This window comes from Oncorhynchus nerka, linkage group LG18, assembly GCF_034236695.1.
Source record: "Oncorhynchus nerka isolate Pitt River linkage group LG18, Oner_Uvic_2.0, whole genome shotgun sequence".
NCBI classification, from domain to species: domain Eukaryota; kingdom Metazoa; phylum Chordata; class Actinopteri; order Salmoniformes; family Salmonidae; genus Oncorhynchus; species Oncorhynchus nerka.
The window spans coordinates 20,858,241-20,880,439 of record NC_088413.1 but is presented as its reverse complement, the minus strand read 5'-3'; the positions used below and the strand labels follow the sequence as shown (position 1 = coordinate 20,880,439).

Here is a 22,199-nt window from a genome sequence, read left to right as displayed (position 1 = left end):
AAAGAAATTAACAGGAGACAGTGTGGCTGAGACTATAGAGGAGGGGGGGGGGGGGTACCGGAGGCCGATTCTCAGATTCTCTGCTGTTTAAGCCTTGAAATATCACATTCTCTCTGCTTTCCCCTTACACTCTGGATCTGTCACAAAGAGCACCCTATTCCCTATGTAGTGCACTACTTTTGACTAAAACTAGCGCATTATGTAGGAAATAGGGTGCCCTTTCTCTCTCGCTCCCTCTGCTTATCCCACCCAATGTCAGTCCCCACACAGCAGCTGCGTGCGTTAGATTCGGGGACTAGGGGGGAAGAATGTCTCTCGTAAGAGAGGCCAAGGCTCTGTGAGGTACAGCTGTCGTAGGTCATCCCACTTTCACCCCATTCTGTCTGAAAGGCAAGCGGAGGGTTTAACTCAGGGACCCAGTCAGGCCATTCTATGACGGAATGGAACCAAGATTTAAGCTCCAGCCCAGTGGTGAAGCAGTCTATTAGTCGAACCACATGCAAAACGAACTGAACTTAACACAGCCGTGCAGTAACGTGAAGTAAAAACCAGAACAGACTGACAACTGAGCCTAAGATGTTTAAAAATGGCCTATGTAGAAGTAAGAATACTGATAGGACTTTTGTCTATAACAATATATCCACTCTGGACAGACCGAGACACAGAGACACTCACTGGACATCACAGGAGGTTGGCGGGACCTTAATTGGGGAGAACTGGCTGGTGGTAATGACTGGAGCAGAATACGTGGAATGGTATCAAATACATCAAACACGTGGTTTCCCGTCTCTCTTAAGACCATCCAGTTTTGATTTCTATTTGCCATATATTTTAAACTGTGCTGTTTCACAAAAGGTCTCCACCTATATACATCCACGTGCCTTACACAAACAACACCACATCGGCATCCCCACAACAGCCATTCCCACCTCTCAGCTCTCGTCTTCTTACCTGTGTCCTGCCTGAACTGGTGCATCGACTGCAGGTCTAGGATGTAGGGCGAGAGGCGGTTGTCGACTTGGCCTAGCACGACGCTCCCACCACGGGGATCGCTTCGTATCACCGCCTCGATGTGATGGGAGACGGTCGGGCTGTAGGGCCGCCACCGCCCGTGTTCGTTGAGCCATTCCCACACGACCACAGCGGACGCATGGAGCATGGTGGCCCTGGAAAGAGAAGTGAGAAAATACTCCTCTGTTAGCAACCATGGTTTAAAAAGAAGGCGCGACGTTGTGTTTACATCCGAAACCAGGCTAGACTTTGTTCATTTTGATTTGGCTACAAAGTAGCCTATCGATGTTTATTGAAACGAGGATCGATGTCTCATGACTGATTCCAACATCACTTGGCTCAATCTAGCCTACACGAAGTCCCGTAGTTTCTAAGTTATATGGGCTTGTAAGCTAGGTGATATCTACACACAAATACAGGTCTCCCTAAATGAACAAAGAGGATCTTACATTTAGTCAGCCGGCGACGTGCTAATGTGAAGGAGCGCAGCATCTGGGCACAAACATCCGTGTCACTTTCATGGTCGAACACGGAGAAATCTGATTTTATACCCGGTTGTGATGCCTTCATAAACCGTGGACAGGCAAAGAAACGGAGAGAGTGCTCCTGTTATTCTCGTCGAAAGACTTGCTTTTCAGTCACATTCTAGCATAAAGAAACTAAATGTGTCCGACTGATTCTTATAAATCCCTTTGGCAGAGTCACTTGTTGCGCAAGTGGCGAGACCAAGCTACACTTCTGGAGTGGCGAGAGAAAGGAGCTCCGTTCCAGTCGTTGGGGCGTCGTGTGCTGAACTGTTCCAAACTGACATCCAACACCCCTCTCGTAATAGACCTACCTACCAATACCCGTAACTCCCGGATCGAGCTTTCACAAATCTTTGAAACTGGCTGGACAGGTATATGCTACGCAGAGAGAACGGATTGGGTGTACAGTTGCATTCAGTACAATACAATTTCATTCACTACCAGGCACAACATGTTTGTGGGCGATTACTCTGCTCTTTGTGATCATTGGCTAATCATCGCGTCATTTTCCCTAGAAACAGTACAGTCGGCCTATTGAACATGTTTATTACATATCATTACTGTAACTATGTATCGTCCCACGGGTGGGAGATGGGCTACATTAGGCTACAAGTAAACCAAATGTGTCAATTACTGTACACAAGTACCTAGGCTAAGCACAAGAAAGAAACCATTCAATAAGAAAACTTTCCGGTATCTAAATAGGTTTTTTATAGCCTCTCTATTGACTTGTCCAAGTTCAGAGAAAGGCGACTTGTTATGATAGAAGTGATTATGATGTATTGTGATCATGGAGCATTTGGAACGCATGTTTACGCACGGGGCTAGTCCTTTTTTTTATAAACACAATCAAAACGCAAACAACAAATGCAGCATTTTATTGGTATTTGAAAATCACATGTATTGGCCTATTCACTAGTTACTTACGTCCGTTGCGTTGGAGGCTTGGTTTTAGAAATGGGTTCAAAACCAAGACTAACAATCCGCCCGTCTTCCACACGCATGTTTCTTATTTACAATCCTCAAGTGCCTTTAGTGATGGAAAAAAAATACGCCTTTTCATAAATCCATAAAATACAATTCAATTAAATTCTTGCGCGTATTTATTGGATATCGAATTCGAGTTCCATGGTGGAATTGATTCAGTTTTCCAGAGCAAATATTGGACATATTTGATGTCCTCTGGCTAACCATACGTATCCGTCTCTGTATTCCGTAACTGAATATGTTCCATTCCGGAGGCTGGTACCTCCGTTCTATTTCTATACCACGCCCAAAGCCATAGGAGGCTGTCTATAGCAAGCCAGTCACGTGCATTGAATTCCCAAAGTAGTAGTACGCCACTGTTGCAGATCTGCCCTGAAGTTATCCCAAATTGTAAATGCATTGGCAAACACAAAAATAGCAAGGTGTATAGTGTTGCCTTAGAGGCGATGCCAACTGCAGGTGTATAGTGTTGCCTTAGAGGCGATGCCAACTGCAGGTGTATAGTGTTGCCTTAGAGGCGATGCCAACTGCAGGTGTATAGTGTTGCCTTAGAGGCGATGCCAACTGCAGGTGTATAGTGTTGCCTTAGAGGCGATGCCAACTGCAGGTGTATAGTGTTGCCTTAGAGGCGATGCCAACTGCAGGTGTATAGTGTTGCCTTAGAGGCGATGCCAACTGCAGGTGTATAGTGTTGCCTTAGAGGCGATGCCAACTGCAGGTGTATAGTGTTGCCTTAGAGGCGATGCCAACTGCAGGTGTATAGTGTTGCCTTAGAGGCGATGCCAACTGCAGGTGTATAGTGTTGCCTTAGAGGCGAAAACTGCAGGTGTATAGTGTTGCCTTAGAGGCGATGCCAACTGCAGGTGTATAGTGTTGCCTTAGAGGCGATGCCAACTGCAGGTGTATAGTGTTGCCTTAGAGGCGATGCCAACTGCAGGTGTATAGTGTTGCCTTAGAGACGATGCCAACTGCAGGTGTATAGTGTTGCCTTAGAGGCGATGCCAACTGCAGGTGTATAGTGTTGCCTTAGAGGCGATGCCAACTGCAGGTGTATAGTGTTGCCTTAGAGGCGATGCCAACTGCAGGTGTATAGTGTTGCCTTAGAGGCGATGCCAACTGCAGGTGTATAGTGTTGCCTTAGAGGCGATGCCAACTGCAGGTGTATAGTGTTGCCTTAGAGGCGATGCCAACTGCAGGTGTATAGTGTTGCCTTAGAGGCGATGCCAACTGCAGGTGTATTTATTTGTGTGTTCATTCTGTGTTATTTTACTTGTATATACAGTTGAAGTCAGAAGTTTACATACACCTTAGCCAAATACATTTTCACAATTCCTGACATTTAATCCTAGTAAAAATCCCCTGTTTTATGTAAGTTAGGATCACCACTTTATTTTAAGAATGTGAAATGTCAGAATAATAGTAGAGATACTGATTTATTTCATCTTTTATTTCCTTCATCACATTCCCAGTGGGCCAGAAGTTTACATACACTCAATTAGTATTTGGTTGCCTTTAAATTGTTCAAAACTTGGGTCAAGCGTTTAGGGTAGCCTTCTACAAGCTTCCCACAATAAGTTGGGTGAATTTTGGCCCATTCCTCCTGACAGAGCTGGTGTAACTGAGTCAGGTTTGTAGGCCTCCTTGCTCGCACATGCTTTTTCAGTTCTGCCCACAAATTTTCTATAGGATTGAGGTCAGGGCTTTGTGATGGCCACTCCAATACCTTGACTTTGTTGTCCTTTAGCCATTTTGCCACAACTTTGTAAGTATGCTTGGTGTCATTGTCCATTTGGAAGACTAATTTGCAATTATGTTTGGGCACCAGTATACCACGGCTAAGGGCTGTATCCAGGCACTCCGCGTTGCGTTGTACAGGGACAGCGGATTTTGGACATATACCACACCCCCTCGGGGCCTTATTGCTTAATTATCCACTTGAGCGCAACAAATGACAGGCTACAAACAACTTCTGAACGGCTTGTTGACAAATGTCGTTCTTTGACGCCATCTAGTGGTTGAAGTTGAAAACACATTGCAAGTCAGAATGCAGGATATTGTTGTTGTCTTCATCGTGTTGATTTAAAATACTGATATAAGGATGTTTTAACAATACAATTAAATCGATCAATTGAGGTCTTTCCAAGCAACCATATATGTTTTCAGAATGCTAAAAGAACTCTAATGAAAAACTATCTATGCCACAGTCAAAAACAGTCTGCGTTTCAGCCTCAACAGAACAGGGCTCCATAGCTCAGGGGTTAGAGCACTGGTCTTGTAAACCAGGGGTCGCGAGTTCAAATCTCGCTGGGGCCTGTACACTTTTTTTTTCTTCCTTTAATCGGATCAACACATCACATCGGTCTTTCACGTCCTAAACTTGGACAAGACAAAAAAAAACTGCCACGATGCATTAGTCTCATTTTATTTTTGCTCACGTTAATGACGTTAATAAATGACGTATGTTGATCAGAGGAAAACAATGAATTGCCAATAAATGAAGATTAAAGGAACAACACAGAGGCTGACAATAGCTTTTCCGTGCAAATTGACACTTACAAATGGCCAATGGTGTATCTTTGCATCGGTAGGGTATTATTATCAACACGTACACATTGCCAATAGTGTATCTTTGCGCCGGTACTAGGTTAGCCGACCACATAATGAAATGGAACACTAGCGAGCTATGATGTAGCTACAGTAACTAGCTAAATTAACGTTAGTATAACCAAAGATACGATAACTGTCCCTATTCACCTGTGGGTAAAACCAAAACTCTATTAATCTGTGGTATAAACGTTACGATGCTGCCTGCAATACACTTACAGTAACGTTAGCTATGGGGTTGAAAAGTGCCCCCTAGCTATTGAGCTGAGCAACACAGAAACAATGCGCTGTAGTAGCGAATAGTTGCTTTCCGAGCAAGTCGAGACGTGATCTACCCTACGACTTTTTAAAATCAAAATCTTTCCACTTTCTCTGCCAGTCAGAGCCCGGATAGCTCAGTCGGTAGAGCATCAGACTTTTAATCTGAGGGTCCAGGGTTCAAGTCCCTGTTCGGGCGGTAGTTTTCTTTTTTTTTTTACCGCTCTCGGTTGCTTAGCGCCTTCTTCCTCATCTGCACAGACAGAACGAACGTTAACGAATATTATTATCGGCCTCGATAGCTTCTGTGACTGAGGTTAGTTGGAATCATGTTGGGAAATACATGCTATAACGTTACATCTGGTGTTAGGCTTGTTAACTTTAGCTAGCTCGACAAACCCATCAAAAACCATATTTTCAAGTAGAGAAGGATGCTTTTTAATACACAATACAAGTATGTGTGATATTTTAAAAAAAATCAAATAAGTGAACTGAAATTAAGAAAGCCAACCACATTTTCCAACCGAGCTAGCGAACACGGACTGGGCTCGCCCGTGCTCTCTAGTTAGCTAACGTTATCTAGTTGTATTGGATAGCTGCAAACAAGTCTGATACGTTGTGTGACATTATAGTAACAGTACATTAACGCAATAATTACACCTAAAGTGCCGACTTCTCTTATAACTTACACGAGGGACAGTGTTTTAGTTGGTGTGTTCTTGCCTCACATTATTTAGCTAGCAGGCACATAACCACCGCCAGGTCATGAAATCCCTCCGCCACAACCGCAGTGCCAAACCATCAAAGGCGCTACATGTTCAATCTGATGTCTGCCTTGGCTGTCAAGCATTTACCGTGATATGGCCTCTATAGAAGTCAGGGCATTTATACTTCTTATACTATGCGGAGCAGCGCAGGGCTGTTGTGAAGGAAGATCAAATCAAATCACACTTTATTTGTCACATGCTTTGAATACAACAAGTGTAGACCTTACCGTGAAATGCTTACTTACAAGCCCTTAAAACTTGTTATGGCTGGGGGCAGTATTGAGTAGCTTGGATGAATAAGGTGCCCAGAGTAAACTGCCTGCTACTCAGTCCCAGAAGATATCTTATTATTAGTATATTTGGATAGCAAACACACTGTTCCTAAAACTGTTTGAATGATGTCTGTGAGTATAACAGAACTCATATGGCAGGCAAAAACCTGAGAAAAAATCCAACCAGGAAGTGGGAAATCTGAGGTTTGTAGTTTTTGAACTCATTGCCTATTGAATACACAGTGTCTATGGTGTCATATTGCTCTTCCTAAGGCTTCCACTAGATGTCAACAGTCTTTAGAACCTTGTTTGATGCTTCTACTGTGAAGTGGGGGTGAATGAGAGGGGATTGAGTCAGAGGTCTGTCAGAGAGGCATGAGCTGATCATGCGCGTTCACGTAAGAGTTAGCTTGAATTCCATTGCATTTCTACAGACAAAGGAATTCTCCGGTTGGAACATTATTGAAGATTTATGATAAAAACATCCTAAAGATTGATTCTATACATCGTTTGACATGTTTCTACGGACTGTAACGGAACTTATTGACTTTTCGTCTGCTCGCGCGTCATGATTTTGGATTACTGAGCTAAACGCGCGAACAAAAAGGAGGTATTTGGACATAAATTATGGACTTTATCAAACAAATCAAACATTTATTGTAGAACTGGGATTCCTGGGAGTGCATTCTGATGAAGATCATCAAAGGTAAGTGAATATTTATAATGCTATTTCTGACTTCTGTTGACTACACAACATGGTAGAAATCTGTTTGGGTTGTTTTGGTCTCTAAGCGCTGTACTCAGATTATTGCATGGTGTGCTTTTTCGGGAAAGCTTTTTTTAAATCTGACACAGCGGTTGCATTAAGGAGAAGTTTATCTAAAGTTCCATGCATAACAGTTGTATGTTTTAGCAATGTTTATTATGAATATTTCTGTAAATTGATGTGGCTCTCTGCAAAATCACCGGATGTTTTGGAACTACTGAAAATAACGCGCCAATGTATACTGAGATTTTTTGATATAAATATTACATTTACATTTACATGAACTTTATCAAACAAAACATACATGTATTGTGTAACATGAAGTCCTATGAGTATCACCTGATGAAGATAATCAAAGGTTAGTGATGAATTTATCTCTATTTCTGCTTTTTATGACTCCTCCCTTTGGCTGGAAAAATGGCTGTGTTTTTCTGTGACTAGGCACTCACCTAACATAATCGTTTGGTGTGCTTTCGTCGTAAAGCCTTTTTGAAATTGGACACTGTGGTGGGATTAAGAATTGTATCTTTAAAATGGTCTAAAATACTTGTATGTTTGAGGAATTCTAATTATGAGATTTCTGTTGTTTGAATTTGGCGCCATGCACTTTAACTGGCTGTTGTCATATTGATCCCGTTAGCGGGATCTCAGCCCAAAGATGTTTAACCAACAGTGCAGTTCAAGAAGAGTTAAGAAAATATGTACCAAATAAACTAAAGTAAAAAATAATAAAAAGTAACACAATAAAATAATGTAAATAATCCAGCTGGCCATTTGGTTAATTGTTCAGCAGTTATGGGGGCTTGGGGGTAGAAACTGTTAAGGAGCCTTTTGGTCCTAGACTTAATGCTCTGGTACCGCTTGCCATGCGGTAGCAGAGAAAACAGTCCATGACTTGGGTGACTGGAGTCTTTGACACTTTTTTGGGCTTGGATGGAAAGGAAGCTTGGCCCCAGTGAGGTACTGGGCCGTATGCACTACCCTCTGTAGCCTTACGGTCAGATGCCGAGCAGTTGCCATACCAGGCGGTGATGCAACCGGTCAGGATGCTCTCGATGGTGCAGCTGTCAAGGAAGGGAGTTTATGTTTATACAGGACCTCCCGACCTCACCTACCTTCAACCAATCATGCCCTCTGCATTATTACAACATTTGAGAGGCCATGGCGATACGGTATGGAGCTCAAGTTGGTCTCTGCATGGCTCCGGGGGTCCGCAATTCTGTCACACCATCCATAGGGCACCCCAGACCACATTTTCGGATCAAGCACCAATTGGCTCTTAGCTTTGGGTAGTAAGCGAATTAACGGAACCGAATCACATTGGTGAAAGAGTTGTTCATTTGGCTCCCTGATTTGCATACGGCTACTACTCCTTTATGAGCTATTTATTGTTTCTGCAGATACATTATAAACTAATTGTAAAGAGAGTCCTCAATGCAGACACAATAAATAGTGAGGAGATCACGGCAATCTGGTGCATACAGATTTTTTTTTTAGGTGTGTAAAAAAAATACATTGTTTTTGCAGGACATCTAATAATTTGGCCAGATCTGACATATGGACCGGCTCGGAGCCAAAAGATCCGGCTCACTGAAAAGTCTCACCGAAAATGACCATCACTACAAAAGTTACAGGTGCTTGCGCCAGTTTCTCAAAACAGTTTCGACACAGGTTTACACTTTGTGAACAATAATATTTCTTACATTTGATAAAATAAATGTAAATATAGCAAACATTCTTTATAATCATTTAGCAAATACATATATTTATTAGGCATCATGTAATACGTTATAATAATACATTCATCTGTTATCGAGGATCCTTGGGACGTGCCTACCCCACAGAAGTTGAAATGTAAAATAGTTCATGTAAGGATTAAAGTATTGCTTGTGGATTAAGGTTAGGATTTAGGGTAGGGACGTCCCAAGTGTATCACTGACCCAAAAATAATCATAGTTTACTTTAAAATGATGGTGTACGTATGCCCTCTTGTGGGGATATTGTGTATTACACGTACTGTGATATCCCCTTTGATATCAAGCAAAGCCAGATTAAATGTGACATTGATCTTGACTAGTAAACCTTCCAGTTACAATATCAGTAGCACCACCACCAGAGAGATTAATAATTCCTCCTTTATACCCTACCAGCTTCCCTTTCATATCCACACACTCAAAGGATCCTCCTTTATACCCTACCAGCTTCCCTTTCATATCCACACACTCAAAGGATCCTCCTTTATACCTCTCACCCCCCAATAAAATGCTTATGCTGGTGTAAAATCTCTAGCTTTAAACAATTTAAGGCACCAGTGAGGCTGGAAGACTAGGCAGAACATCAGCAAAGACTGGGCCCTAGATAAAATAAACCCTGTATCATTTGATTCAAGGCAATCAAGCTACAGTCATTGGCTACCGATTCATACAGTAAACTATGATAGGAAGACATCCACTTCAATGAACATAGAACATTTCATCCAACATTTCACGACAACAAAGAAGTTGGCAACCAGAACATACTACCTTCATAAATAACTCAACTCCCTGTGCTACTCTTCTCCTGCTCTAGCAGTGTCCCACTTTCAGCTACTGGGAGATGGAGCTCCTCCTCTGTGCGTTCATCCATCCCCTCAGGACACGTGGTCTCATCAAGATGATCATCACAACAACTCTGGATTCTTCGGACTTCTGGCAACGGTTGGCTGTCCTGAACTGGAACAGGAAGATCCTCGATGGACAGATGTGCTGGTGATGCTGTGTTAATCATCATGTTGTCCTCTTTTCCAGTGACTGTGAAGCCCACTGTTGGCTGTCTCCTGTTTCTCTTGTGAATCGCCAGTAACACGAGCACACAAATGATTGACAGAAGTAGAATAATGATTACTATCACTGGTACCCTACTCCTTTCTCTATGAGTCATTGCAGGCTCCAATCGCTTTTCTAGAGAGAGATAGAAAATAGTAGTGTTAGTGCAGCAAAGATAATGGAAATGACAACAATATTATACTGAAGCAATAAGGCCTGAGGGGGTGTGGTCTTAGGCTGATATACCACGGCTGTCAGCCAATCAGCATTCAGGGCTCGAACCACCCAGTTTATAATCTCAACTAGCGATGACAACAATACAAAACAGCAAGACTGCCATGACTAAATACTATTCTCTTGAAATATTACACTAACACTACATCTACTACTATGATAATAATAAGACAAAGAACAATGTCTATACGTTAAAAAGTGAATATTAAATACAATACTTAAGTGAGAAAAGAATTCAATAGACATCCCACCTTTAACAGTGAGAGTGACTCCATGTGGATATCCTGGCTTACTATCCCGGTTGAAGAAGCACATGTAGGTCCCCTGGTCAGACGAGCGTACACCGGTGAAGGTGAGGGACAGGTCACCCTCTCCGTAACCATCCCTGGTCACTGATGTCCTGTCAATGAATCCAGGGCCAAAGGTAGTATTGGTCGGGTCAATCTTCAGCACAGTCTGTCCATCTTTCTCCCACTGGACATAAATCTCACCATCGGTTGCCTGCTTATTGGTTGAGCCATAGCAGTGAAGTGTGACATTATCTCCGACGTGAGCTGATATTTCTGTCGGGACTGTTAGATGAGGAGGGAGAAGAGGGGTGGGCCTTGAATGATGTGCAATTATGAAAGTAATTGAATTAGATATAGGTCTATATGGAATGTATGACAATTAAAGTGAATGGGGAAGGTGCTGGGGGGTTAAGGTCAGAGAGAAGGTGCTGGGGGTTAAGGTTAGAGAGAAGGTGCTGGGGGTTAAGGTTAGAGAAAAGGTGCTGGGGGTTAAGGTCAGAGAGAAGGTGCTGGGGGTTAAGGTCAGAGAGAAGGTGCTGGGGGTTAAGGTCAGAGAGAAGGTGCTGGGGGTTAAGGTTAGAGAGAAGGTGCTGGGGGTTAAGGTTAGAGAGAAGGTGCTGGGGGTTAAGGTCAGAGAGAAGGTGCTGGGGGTTAAGGTCAGAGAGAAGGTGCTGGGGGTTAAGGTTAGAGAGAAGGTGCTGGGGGTTAAGGTCAGAGAGAAGGTGCTGGGGGTTAAGGTCAGAGAGAAGGTGCAGGGGAGTTAAGGTCAGAGAGAAGGTGCTGGGGGGTTAAGGTCAGAGAGAAGGTGCTGGGGGTTAAGGTCAGAGAGAAGGTGCTGGGGGTTAAGGTCAGAGAGAAGGTGCTGGGGGGTTAAGGTCAGAGAGAAGGTGCTGGGGGGTTAAGGTCAGAGAGAAGGTGCTGGGGGTTAAGGTCAGAGAGAAGGTGCTGGGGGATTAAGGTTAGAGAGAAGGTGCTGGGGGTTAAGGTAAGAGAGAAGGTGCAGGGGAGTTAAGGTCAGAGAGAAGGTGCTGGGGGGTTAAGGTCAGAGAGAAGGTGCTGGGGGTTAAGGTTAGAGAGAAGGTGCTGGGTGGTTAAGGTTAGAGAGAAGGTGCTGGGGGTTAAGGTCAGAGAGAAGGTGCTGGGGGTTAAGGTTAGAGAGAAGGTGCTGGGGGTTACGGTTAGAGAGAAGGTGCTGGGGGTTACGGTTAGAGAGAAGGTGCTGGGGGTTACGGTTAGAGAGAAGGTGCTGGGGGTTAAGGTCAGAGAGAAGGTGCTGGGGGTTAAGGTCAGAGAGAAGGTGCTGGGGGTTAAGGTTAGAGAGAAGGTGCTGGGGGATTAAGGTTAGAGAGAAGGTGCTGGGGAGTTAAGGTTAGAGAGAAGGTGCTGGGGGTTAAGGTCAGAGAGAAGGTGCTGGGGGTTACGGTCAGAGAGAAGGTGCTGGGGGTTAAGGTTAGAGAGAAGGTGCTGGGGGTTAAGGTTAGAGAGAAGGTGCTGGGGGTTAAGGTTAGAGAGAAGGTGCTGAGTGGTTAAGGTTAGAGAGAAGGTGCTGGGGGTTAAGGTCAGAGAGAAGGTGCTGGGGGTTAAGGTTAGAGAGAAGGTGCTGGGGGATTAAGGTTAGAGAGAAGGTGCTGGGGAGTTAAGGTTAGAGAGAAGGTGCTGGGGAGTTAAGGTTAGAGAGAAGGTGCTGGGGGTTAAGGTTAGAGAGAAGGTGCTGGGGGTTAAGGTTAGAGAGAAGGTGCTGGGGGTTAAGGTCAGAGAGAAGGTGCTGGGGGTTAAGGTTAGAGAGAAGGTGCTGGGGGATTAAGGTTAGAGAGAAGGTGCTGGGGAGTTAAGGTTAGAGAGAAGGTGCTGGGGAGTTAAGGTTAGAGAGAAGGTGCTGGGGGTTAAGGTTAGAGAGAAGGTGCTGGGGGTTAAGGTTAGAGAGAAGGTGCTGGGGGTTAAGGTTAGAGAGAAGGTGCTGGGGGTTACGGTTAGAGAGAAGGTGCTGGGGGTTACGGTTAGAGAGAAGGTGCTGGGGGTTACGGTTAGAGAGAAGGTGCTGGGGGTTACGGTTAGAGAGAAGGTGCTGGGGGTTAAGGTCAGAGAGAAGGTGCTGGGGGTTAAGGTAAGAGAGAAGGTGCAGGGGAGTTAAGGTCAGAGAGAAGGTGCTGGGGGGTTAAGGTCACAGAGAAGGTGCAGGGGAGTTAAGGTCAGAGAGAAGGTGCAGGGGAGTTAAGGTCAGAGAGAAGGTGCTGGGGGGTTAAGGTTAGAGAGAAGGTGCTGGGGGTTACGGTTAGAGAGAAGGTACTGGGGGTTACGGTTAGAGAGAAGGTGCTGGGGGTTACGGTTAGAGAGAAGGTGCTGGGGGTTAAGGTCAGAGAGAAGGTGCTGGGGGTTAAGGTCAGAGAGAAGGTGCTGGGGGTTAAGGTTAGAGAGAAGGTGCTGGGGGATTAAGGTTAGAGAGAAGGTGCTGGGGAGTTAAGGTTAGAGAGAAGGTGCTGGGGAGTTACGGTTAGAGAGAAGGTGCTGGGGGTTAAGGTCAGAGAGAAGGTGCTTGGGGGTTAAAGTGAAGGGGGAAGGTGCAGGGGGTTAAGGTTAGAGAGAAGGTGCTGGGGGTTAAGGTTAGAGAGAAGGTGCTGGTTGGTTAAGGTTAGAGAGAAGGTGCTGGGGGGTTAAGGTAAGAGAGAAGGTGCAGGGGAGTTAAGGTCAGAGAGAAGGTGCTGGGGGGTTAAGGTCACAGAGAAGGTGCAGGGGAGTTAAGGTCAGAGAGAAGGTGCAGGGGAGTTAAGGTCAGAGAGAAGGTGCTGGGGGGTTAAGGTTAGAGAGAAGGTGCTGGGGGGTTACGGTTAGAGAGAAGGTACTGGGGGTTACGGTTAGAGAGAAGGTGCTGGGGGTTACGGTTAGAGAGAAGGTGCTGGGGGTTAAGGTCAGAGAGAAGGTGCTGGGGGTTAAGGTCAGAGAGAAGGTGCTGGGGGTTAAGGTTAGAGAGAAGGTGCTGGGGGATTAAGGTTAGAGAGAAGGTGCTGGGGAGTTAAGGTTAGAGAGAAGGTGCTGGGGGTTACGGTTAGAGAGAAGGTGCTGGGGGTTAAGGTCAGAGAGAAGGTGCTTGGGGGTTAAAGTGAAGGGGAAGGTGCAGGGGGTTAAGGTTAGAGAGAAGGTGCTGGGGGTTAAGGTTAGAGAGAAGGTGCTGGGGGTTAAGGTTAGAGAGAAGGTGCTGGGGGTTAAGGTTAGAGAGAAGGTGCTGGGGGTTAAGGTTAGAGAGAAGGTGCTGGGTGGTTAAGGTTAGAGAGAAGGTGCTGGGGGTTAAGGTCAGAGAGAAGGTGCTTGGGGGTTAAAGTGAAGGGGGAAGGTGCTGGGGGTTAAGGTTAGAGAGAAGGTGCTGGGGAGTTAAGGTTAGAGAGAAGGTGCTGGGGAGTTAAGGTCAGAGAGAAGGTGCTGGGGAGTTAAGGTTAGAGAGAAGGTGCTGGGGGTTAAGGTCAGAGAGAAGGTGCTGGGGGTTAAGGTCAGAGAGAAGGTGCTGGGAGGTTAAGGTTAGAGAGAAGGTGCTGGGGGTTAATGTTAGAGAGAATGTGCTTGGGGATTAAAGTGAAGGGGAAGGTGCTGGGGGTTAAGGTTAGAGAGAAGGTGCTGGGGGTTAAGGTTAGAGAGAAGGTGCTGGGGGTTAAGGCTAGAGAGAAGGTGCTGGGGGTTAAGGTTAGAGAGAAGGTGCTGGGGGGTGAAGTGAAGGGGGATGGTGCTGGGGGTTAAGGTCAGAGAGAAGGTGCTGGGGGTTAAGGTCAGGGAGAAGGTGCTGGGGGTTAAGGTCAGAGAGAAGGTGCTGGGGGTTAAGGTCAGAGAGAAGGTGCTGGGTGGTTAAGGTTAGAGAAAAGGTGCTGGGGGTTAAGGTTAGAGAGAAGGTGCTGGGGGTTAAGGTCAGAGAGAAGGTGCTGGGGGTTAAGGTCAGAGAGAAGGTGCTGGGGGTTAAGGTCAGAGAGAAGGTGCTGGGAGGTTAAGGTCAGAGAGAAGGTGCTGGGGGTTAAGGTCAGAGAGAAGGTGCTGGGGGTTAAGGTCAGAGAGAAGGTGCTGGGGGTTAAGGTTAGAGAGAAGGTGCTGAGGGGTTAAGGTCAGAGAGAAGGTGCTGGGGGGTTAAGGTCAGAGAGAAGGTGCTGGGGGGTTAAGGTCAGAGAGAAGGTGCTGGGGGGTTAAGGTCAGAGAGAAGGTGCTGGGGGGGTTAAAGTTAGCGTAGTGTGAAAGCCAAAAGGAGAGGAGGGGAGGATGAGGGAATGAAGGATAAATGGACATGAGTTGAATAGACGCAAGTAAAGAACAGAATGATATTATACTATTATCATTGATCACAACTCTGAAACACAAATCAACAGTATGTAGAATTTGAATTACACACTGACTTCAGAAAAACAGTGGTCTGGCCAATATTACAATATTGCAACAATTGCAAATGCATAAATGAAGAGTGTCATTCCAAAACGCTGTATATCCATTTTCAGAAATGTTGGTCTTTTAATGTAATTAGATATTATGAAAGAGATTGGTATGTTTTTTCACTCTCTAATCATGGTATGGGTTTGGTCAATGTATTTGTTTCAAATCTATCACTGGATGGTTTCATTTCAGAGACAAAACGCTATATAGCCGCGTCTTTGAGAAATAAGTAGTACTACTATGTTTTACAGTCAAATGTAACAAAAAAACTGCTAGCAGATACCCATAGACTTCCAGTCATTGTGCTAACGCTAGTTAGCATTGGCTCACGAGACTACCTCTAACTTCCTTCACACTGGATACAGAGACATACAAATGGAATCCACAAGTTCATCTGACTCCGTGGGGATAGATAAAGGGCCTCATTGCCCAAATCCTGAAGTATCCCTTTAAGATACCTAGGTGTAGGTGAGACGATCACATATCACTGTCAAATATACAGTATATGAACATTCCATTCCAACCTAAATATATATATATATAGTATTTTAGCAAATAAAAACATATGAAAAAAAACAAATCTGAGAACAGTAATATTTTACACAAACATGAAGAATAATAATAACACACATAACCAATCATTTCTTATTAAAAAATGGTGGATATAGCATTTTGGAAGTAAACTCTTCAAATCTATCCCTGAGTAAAGTAGTCATAGTTCTTGTTCCCAGTCAACATTCAATATGTAAAGTTGTGTAATGTGTGTTCAGCTTACCCAGAACATCTAGCTTCACATCTGCAACATTCCGCTTATCACAGACACACACATATGAGCCCTTGTCATTGTACACCGCAGAGCTGATTGTGAGAGAGAGGTCTTTGTTGATTTCCACCCTCTTCTCAAAGCGCTTTCCTTCAATTAATTTTCCTTGGTCAATCTTGGCAACGACCTGGCCATCCACAATCCTCCAAACGATGCCAATGTCACATGTTGCATTGCAAGGGAGAGTGACAGAGTGCTTCAAATTCACAGTTTTAAGAATGATACCATTACCAATCGAGGGGCATTCTGTGGAAACGGTCGGGAAGTAAAATAAATACAAGGATTATATATTTGTAGCCAAACTAAATCCTCAACATATTTAACATTAGGCTAATATAGTGAACACACTCAATGATGTTGATCAAGAGGCCAGTTCAGACAAAAAGAACATAGTGTATCTAAAATGATTCATTTAGGAAAAGCGTACCAAGAAGGCCAACCATCAATGTAAAAACACAGCAGAAGAGTTTCCAACCCATGCTGTGGTCTACTGCCCCAGGATTCAACATCTGTGAAATTGAACAAGCATTTTAAGATGTGGATTATTGTTGTAATGCCTAAACTATTTAGCCTACACTAAAATAGTAGCCTACTAAGAAACTATCGTCTTTGTTGCATAACGTTTTTCTGTGGTTTGCTACGGTGTGCACTACTGCTTGGGTGTGCACTATACACCCCTATAAAAAACACTTTCTCTTCACAGACCATTGCCGTCCATTAAAACAACATTCATTCATCACATACACCTTACAAACTAAGAAACAAGTATCCTATTCCACCCCCGACCCCCAAACAAACAGATTTTCAATAGAATATACTTAATTTACCAAACTATAGATGTTTTATCTAGGGCGTTGGTTGTCCTGAGAAATAACTACTTTCGTTTTCTTCTTCTTCATTGGACTATTTAAGGTGCATTACCGCCACCAACTGGACTGGAGTGTTAACCAGAGACAGGAAGGTCTAAATCCTACCCATGACTCTCATCTCCCTAAGGAAGCGAAATACATCATTAAATACTACAGCCGCTGAAGATTTCCCCAGCAGTTCACTTAATATTGGCTCTTTAATTTGTTTATTTATTTTGCACCCCATTATTTTTATTTCTACTTTGCACATTCTTCCATTGCAAAACTACCATTCCAGTGTTTTACTTGCTATATTGTGTTTACTTTGCCACCATGGCCTTTTTTGCCTTTACCTCCCTTCTCACCTCATTTGCTCATATTGTATATAGACTTGTTTATACTGTATTATTGACTGTATGTTTGTTTTACTCCATGTATAACTCTGTGTCGGGGGTGAGAAGGGAGGTAAAGGCAAAAAAGGCCATGGTGGCAAAGTAAACACAATATAGCAAGTAAAACACTGGAATGGTAGTCTTCGCTTTCCCTTCCTGTTCCACAACTCTTATACAGGTGTCATCCCTTTCCCTTCCTGTTCCACAACTCTTATACAGGTGTCTTCCCTTTCCCTTCCTGTTCCACAACTCTTATACAGGTGTCATCCCTTTCCCTTCCTGTTCCACAACTCGTATACAGGTGTCTTCCCTTCCCTTCCTGTTCCACAACTCTTATACAGGTGTCTTCCCTTTCCCTTCCTGTTCCACAACTCTTATACAGGTGTCTTCCCTTTCCCTTCCTGTTCCACAACTCTTATACAGGTGTCTTCCCTTTCCCTTCCTGTTCCACAACTCTTATACAGGTGTCATCCCTTTCCCTTCCTGTTCCACAACTCTTATACAGGTGTCTTCCCTTTCCCTTCTTGTTCCACAACTCTTATACAGGTGTCTTCCCTTTCCCTTCCTGTTCCACAACTCTTATACAGGTGTCTTCCCTTTCCCTTCCTGTTCCACAACTCTTATACAGGTGTCTTCCCTTTCCCTTCCTGTTCCACAACTCTTGCCATTTGTTTTTAACCACTGTTCTCATAAACCCTTGGCTTCTGCTTTACTGATGGACAAATCCATTTCAACATTAGGATGTTTGAGAGGCTGCTTGGCGATAGCATCCACCTCCTCATTCCCCTCTACTCCCACATGAGCTGGTACCCAGAGGAACATCACAAACACCCCCGTCTGTTTCACCCTATACAAGCACTGTAAGACCTCATACAATACACCCTGTCTGCTCTGAGACACACGTGACTTTAAGCTCATCAGTGCTGCACATGAGTCAGACTAGATGACTACCCTGTCATCCTCACCTCCTCCGCCCACTCTGCAGCCAACAGTATGGACATCTCCATTGTGTAAACAGATAAATGACCTGTTGCTCTTTTCGTCACTGCCACCGTAAACTCTAAAAGCTGTTCCTGTCCTGCCTGTTTTAGGGTCATTAGATCCATCTGTGAATATATTAAAGAAAGCATAGTACTGTGTTATTAAATGTTAACTTTCACAACTGAATCTACTCCTTCCTCAACATCTATTAGCCTCTCAAGCAACCCTAGATATATCACCAGCTGAGGGAACAACCAAGGTGGGATAGCAGGAAAACCACGACGGTGACACCGGTAAACAGTGTCCTTTGCTCCAGCTTGCCCAACACCTGCCCTCACCGTTAACAGAACTGCATGGAAACATTGCTGAGGTCGAAGGACACTGTCTATCGGTGTACGGCTAGCTAGCTACCGTTGTCGCCACTTCTTCTGTGGGGTTTGTCGGTGATTGGCATCAAACGTTATTGTGCATCACCTACTGTACTGGAGCGCCCCCCCGCCTCCTCCATGTCCTAGTTTAAAAATGTACAGTACAACTATAAAGAGGGATTCCTGCAGATGCAGGAATGCCAACATGTTATTTAACTAGGCAAGTCAGTTAAGAACAAAATCTTATTTACAATGACGGCCTACCCCGGACGCTGCTGGGTCAATTGTGCGCCGCCCTATGGGAGTCCTAACCACGGTCGGATGTAATGCAGCCTGGAATCGAACCAAGGACTACAGTGACGCCTCTTGCCCTGAGATCCAGTGTTTCAGACTGTTGCGCCACTCGGGAGTCCTGAGTGTAGGAACGCCCAGAAATGCGGGCCGCAATTGCACCCTTCTTGGTTGTCAGCCTATAGCCATGTACTCTTTGGATGCATACAAATAAACAAATACGTTAAACATTTATAAAAAATGAATACATTGTTGCATTGATCCATTTGCTGCGATAATAAGGGATAGAGATGATACGATATAGGATTTGTATTTGATCATTTCCTTGAAAAATAACTTGTACACATGAGTCCTCCAAATCAGTTGAATCATCAATATCACCGTTAATGATGATAGTGATGACGCAATTATTTATATTTTGCAAGTATGATTACCTTTTGAAACAGACGTCATGTTCTGAATTTGTTCAGCACATTATGTTGGATCATACAGCGTAGCCTAGTGGTTAGAGTGTTGGACTAGTAACCAGAAGGTTGCAAGTTCAAACCCCCGAGCTGACAAGGTACAAATCTGTCGTTCTGCCCCTGAACAGGCAGTTAACCCACTGTTCCCAGGCCGTCATTGAAAATAAGAATGTGTTCTTAACTGACTTGCCTGGTTAAATAAAGGTCAAATAAAATAAAAGTAGAATATACCGGTGTCGTGTAGTTTCTTACAACGACCACTAGATGGTAGTGTAGCCTCATTCCTTAAACCCTTGCTCAGTTAGAAATCAATCTGACCCCAGTGGTGGTAACTCTTATCCGCAGAGGTCCTGCTGGGGAACTTTTGTTACCGCCAGGCAATCACTCACCTCATTCAACCAATTACAGTCTTGGTGGAAGGCTATGACTACTTGTGCTGACTGTGTACCTCGACAACCGTGTTTGAGGATGGAATAACCTCTGGGCTATGTGGTTGTCTTTGAATCTGGGACGTGTCTTTCCATGTTGATGATACTGTACGTTGGTCTGACTCTATGCTTAAGGGCCTGAAATAGTCAAACGGTGGTTCAAAGAGAATGAGTCAATGTTGAACTAATGTTTTACTAAGGTTGAATTTCCGCCTCTCTATGACTCAAGTCTCTGCCCACAGAGAAGCCATTCAGATGTCATGTCCAGACAGACTGACTGTAAAACCACCAGTCTGTGTGTCCGTCCAGCAGAGAACTGGCTGGGGGAGAGGGACGTGAAGTCACTGGGAGGTGTGTGTGTGTGTGTGTGTGTGTGTGTATCTGTGTATGTGTGTTAGAGCCATATAATGTCTTATAATATTATGATGTCAACTTTAAGACAACCTTCATGCAAGCCATGTTTTTCTTCATGTTGACACATACCATGTCTTCATCACTGATAATTCCTGTTGTCACAACAATAAACGTCTCATGCGCTTGTCATGCATTTGTAATCAGGCCATCTACACAGACAGAGCTACTATGCTTACGTCCCAAATGGCACCCTATTCCCTATGGGTCCTGGTCAAAAGTAGTGCCCTATATAAGGAATAGGGTTCCATTTAAGACGCAACCCATGACTCCCAGGTCCTCTCAACCATGTGGCAGGAACATACTGAATGTGTGATCCTTAACCATCAAGGGAAACCACACGGTGGTCCAGGTTAAAGCTTCAGTGATCATGTTAAACCCTGGGTCAAGGTTAAAGCTTCAGTGATCATGTTAAACCCTGGGTCCAGGTTAAAGCTTCAGTGATCATGTTAAACCCTGGGTCCAGGTTAAAGCTTCAGTGATCATGTTAAACCCTGGGTCCAGGTTAAAGCTTCAGTGATCATGTTAAACCCTGGGTCCAGGTTAAAGCTTCAGTGATCATGTTAAACCCTGGGTCCAGGTTAAAGCGTCAGTGATCATGTTAAACCCTGGGTCCAGGTTAAAGCTTCAGTGATCATGTTAAACCCTGGGTCCAGGTTAAAGCTTCAGTGATCATGTTAAACCCTGGGTCCAGGTTAAAGTGATCATGTTAAACCCTGGGTGATCATGTTAAACCCTGGGTCCAGGTTAAAGCGTCAGTGATCATGTTAAACCCTGGGTCAGGTTAAAGCGTCAGTGATCATGTTAAACCCTGGGTCCAGGTTAAAGCGTCAGTGATCATGTTAAACCCTGGGTCCAGGTTAAACCCTGGGTCCAGGTTAAAGCGTCAGTGATCATGTTAAACCCTGGGTCCAGGTTAAAGCGTCAGTGATCATGTTAAACCCTGGGTCAAGGTTAAAGCGTCAGTGATCATGTTAAACCCTGGGTCCAGGTTAAAGTGTCAGTGATCATGTTAAACCCTGGGTCCAGGTTAAAGCGTCAGTGATCATGTTAAACCCTGGGTCCAGGTTAAAGCGTCAGTGATCATGTTAAACCCTGGGTCCAGGTTAAAGCGTCAGTGATCATGTTAAACCCTGGGTCCAGGTTAAAGCGTCAGTGATCATGTTAAACCCTGGGTTAAAGCCAGGTTAAACCCTGGGTCAGGTGATCATGTTAAACCCTGGGTCCAGGTTAAAGCGTCAGTGATCATGTTAAACCCTGGGTCCAGGTTAAAGCGTCAGTGATCATGTTAAACCCTGGGTCCAGGTTAAGTTCAGTGATCATGTTAAACCCTGGGTCCAGGTTAAAGCGTCAGTGATCATGTTAAACCCTGGGTCAAGGCAGTGGTGTGTACTAATGACTGCCAAGGGAAGCATCCAAAAATTGACCAAGAAGAAAACATAATATAATTTTCCTTCGATTCGCAAGAGGCTGACTGTATCTCCAGAATGGCACGGCAGTCTAAGGCACTGCATCTCAGTGCTAGAGGTGTCACTACAGACACTGTTTCGAATCCAGGCTTTTTCACAACCGGCTGTGATTGGAAGTCCCATAGGGCGGCACACAATTGGCCCAGCGAAGTCTGGGTTAGGTTTTGGCCGGGGTAGGCTGTCATTGTAAGTAAGAATTTGTTCTTAGCTGACTTTCCTAGTTAAATAAAGGGGGAAAAAAAACATCACAGGAGAATGCATCTGAGCAAGCAAAACAGCGCTTCTCTATCTGATGCTGTCTGGTCATAAAGAGCATGACATTGTTGCCTCCTGTATCCTTGAATGCAAAGGAAGCCAGTGAGCATTTGGCCTCCCTTGATAAAAAAAAGTATAAAATAATAGCGAATCAGCGTTGAGCTAAACTGAGCTCAGCTGTGAATGGTCCTGGTGCACCAAAAAAAGTGAAAAGGAAAGCCAGTTTGGATTTGGCTTCACTCCCATCGCATCAAAATACGTCATTGACAGAAACAATTTGAATGGTTGCTCCTCATGGGGTTGTTGTCCTCCGGTGGCTTACTAGCTAAAATGGTCCCTTTCCTAAATTAGCCATGGATGGAGATAGGGATTTTCCTTAATTCTCCTTAATGGCCAATGATTATATTGGCGATTCTGATAACTAATGTACTAACTCATCAACTCTGACGATGTAGCTCGTAGTTATTCTTTGTAGCATGGCCATCTAGGGATTTGGTAGCTGTTGGCCAATCAGGAGAGACATCCGTAACTGCAATGACTGGGCCACG

At 44.4% G+C, this 22,199-nt stretch overlaps 2 protein-coding genes and 2 non-coding genes across 5 annotated transcripts in view; 2 read left to right on the top strand and 2 right to left on the bottom strand.

Moving 5' to 3' along the window:
- LOC115116450 (E3 ubiquitin-protein ligase DTX4-like) overlaps positions 1-2,766 on the bottom strand; it is a 76,871-nt gene extending 74,105 nt beyond the window's left edge. Inside the window, exons 1-2 of one of the 2 annotated variants that reach the window (XM_065003689.1) lie at positions 2,466-2,766; positions 952-1,166 (exon numbers count right to left, since the gene is read on the bottom strand). In XM_065003689.1, coding sequence (XP_064859761.1) covers positions 952-1,166; positions 2,466-2,542 — 292 coding nt within the window. In that variant the 5' untranslated portion in view covers positions 2,543-2,766. Of the gene's footprint in view, positions 1-951; positions 1,167-1,460; positions 1,965-2,465 lie in introns of those variants that run through there. The other variant, XM_065003690.1, reaches the window with a different exon arrangement.
- A 1,999-nt stretch (positions 2,767-4,765) lies between these two features.
- On the top strand, positions 4,766-4,838 carry trnat-ugu (transfer RNA threonine (anticodon UGU)). The gene has a single exon. It is a non-coding gene; the product is annotated as a tRNA-Thr (tRNA).
- A 675-nt stretch (positions 4,839-5,513) lies between these two features.
- Positions 5,514-5,586, top strand: trnak-uuu (transfer RNA lysine (anticodon UUU)). The gene has a single exon. It is a non-coding gene; the product is annotated as a tRNA-Lys (tRNA).
- A 3,354-nt stretch (positions 5,587-8,940) lies between these two features.
- Positions 8,941-16,680, bottom strand: si:dkey-22i16.9 (uncharacterized). The gene is made up of 5 exons (XM_065003688.1): positions 16,572-16,680; positions 16,172-16,253; positions 15,697-15,990; positions 10,482-10,802; positions 8,941-10,131 (listed from the first exon to the last, which is right to left on the bottom strand). Exons 2-5 carry the CDS (start codon positions 16,251-16,253, stop codon positions 9,728-9,730), a joined length of 1,101 nt encoding a protein of 366 aa, XP_064859760.1. The 5' UTR covers positions 16,572-16,680; the 3' UTR covers positions 8,941-9,727.
- Positions 16,681-22,199: the final 5,519 nt, after the last annotated feature.

What these genes read in the sequence shown, in the direction of transcription:
- si:dkey-22i16.9 (XM_065003688.1), bottom strand. Translation starts at nt 16,253, where the DNA reads ATGTTGAATCCTGGGGCAGTAGACCACAGCATGGGTTGGAAACTCTTC. An exon ending in TGTGAAGCTAGATGTTCTGG is followed by an intron (nt 10,803 to 15,696) that starts GTAAGCTGAACA and finishes CTCATCTAACAG; the next exon opens with TCCCGACAGAAATATCAGCT. An exon ending in AGTCACTCTCACTGTTAAAG is followed by an intron (nt 10,132 to 10,481) that starts GTGGGATGTCTA and finishes ATCTCTCTCTAG; the next exon opens with AAAAGCGATTGGAGCCTGCA.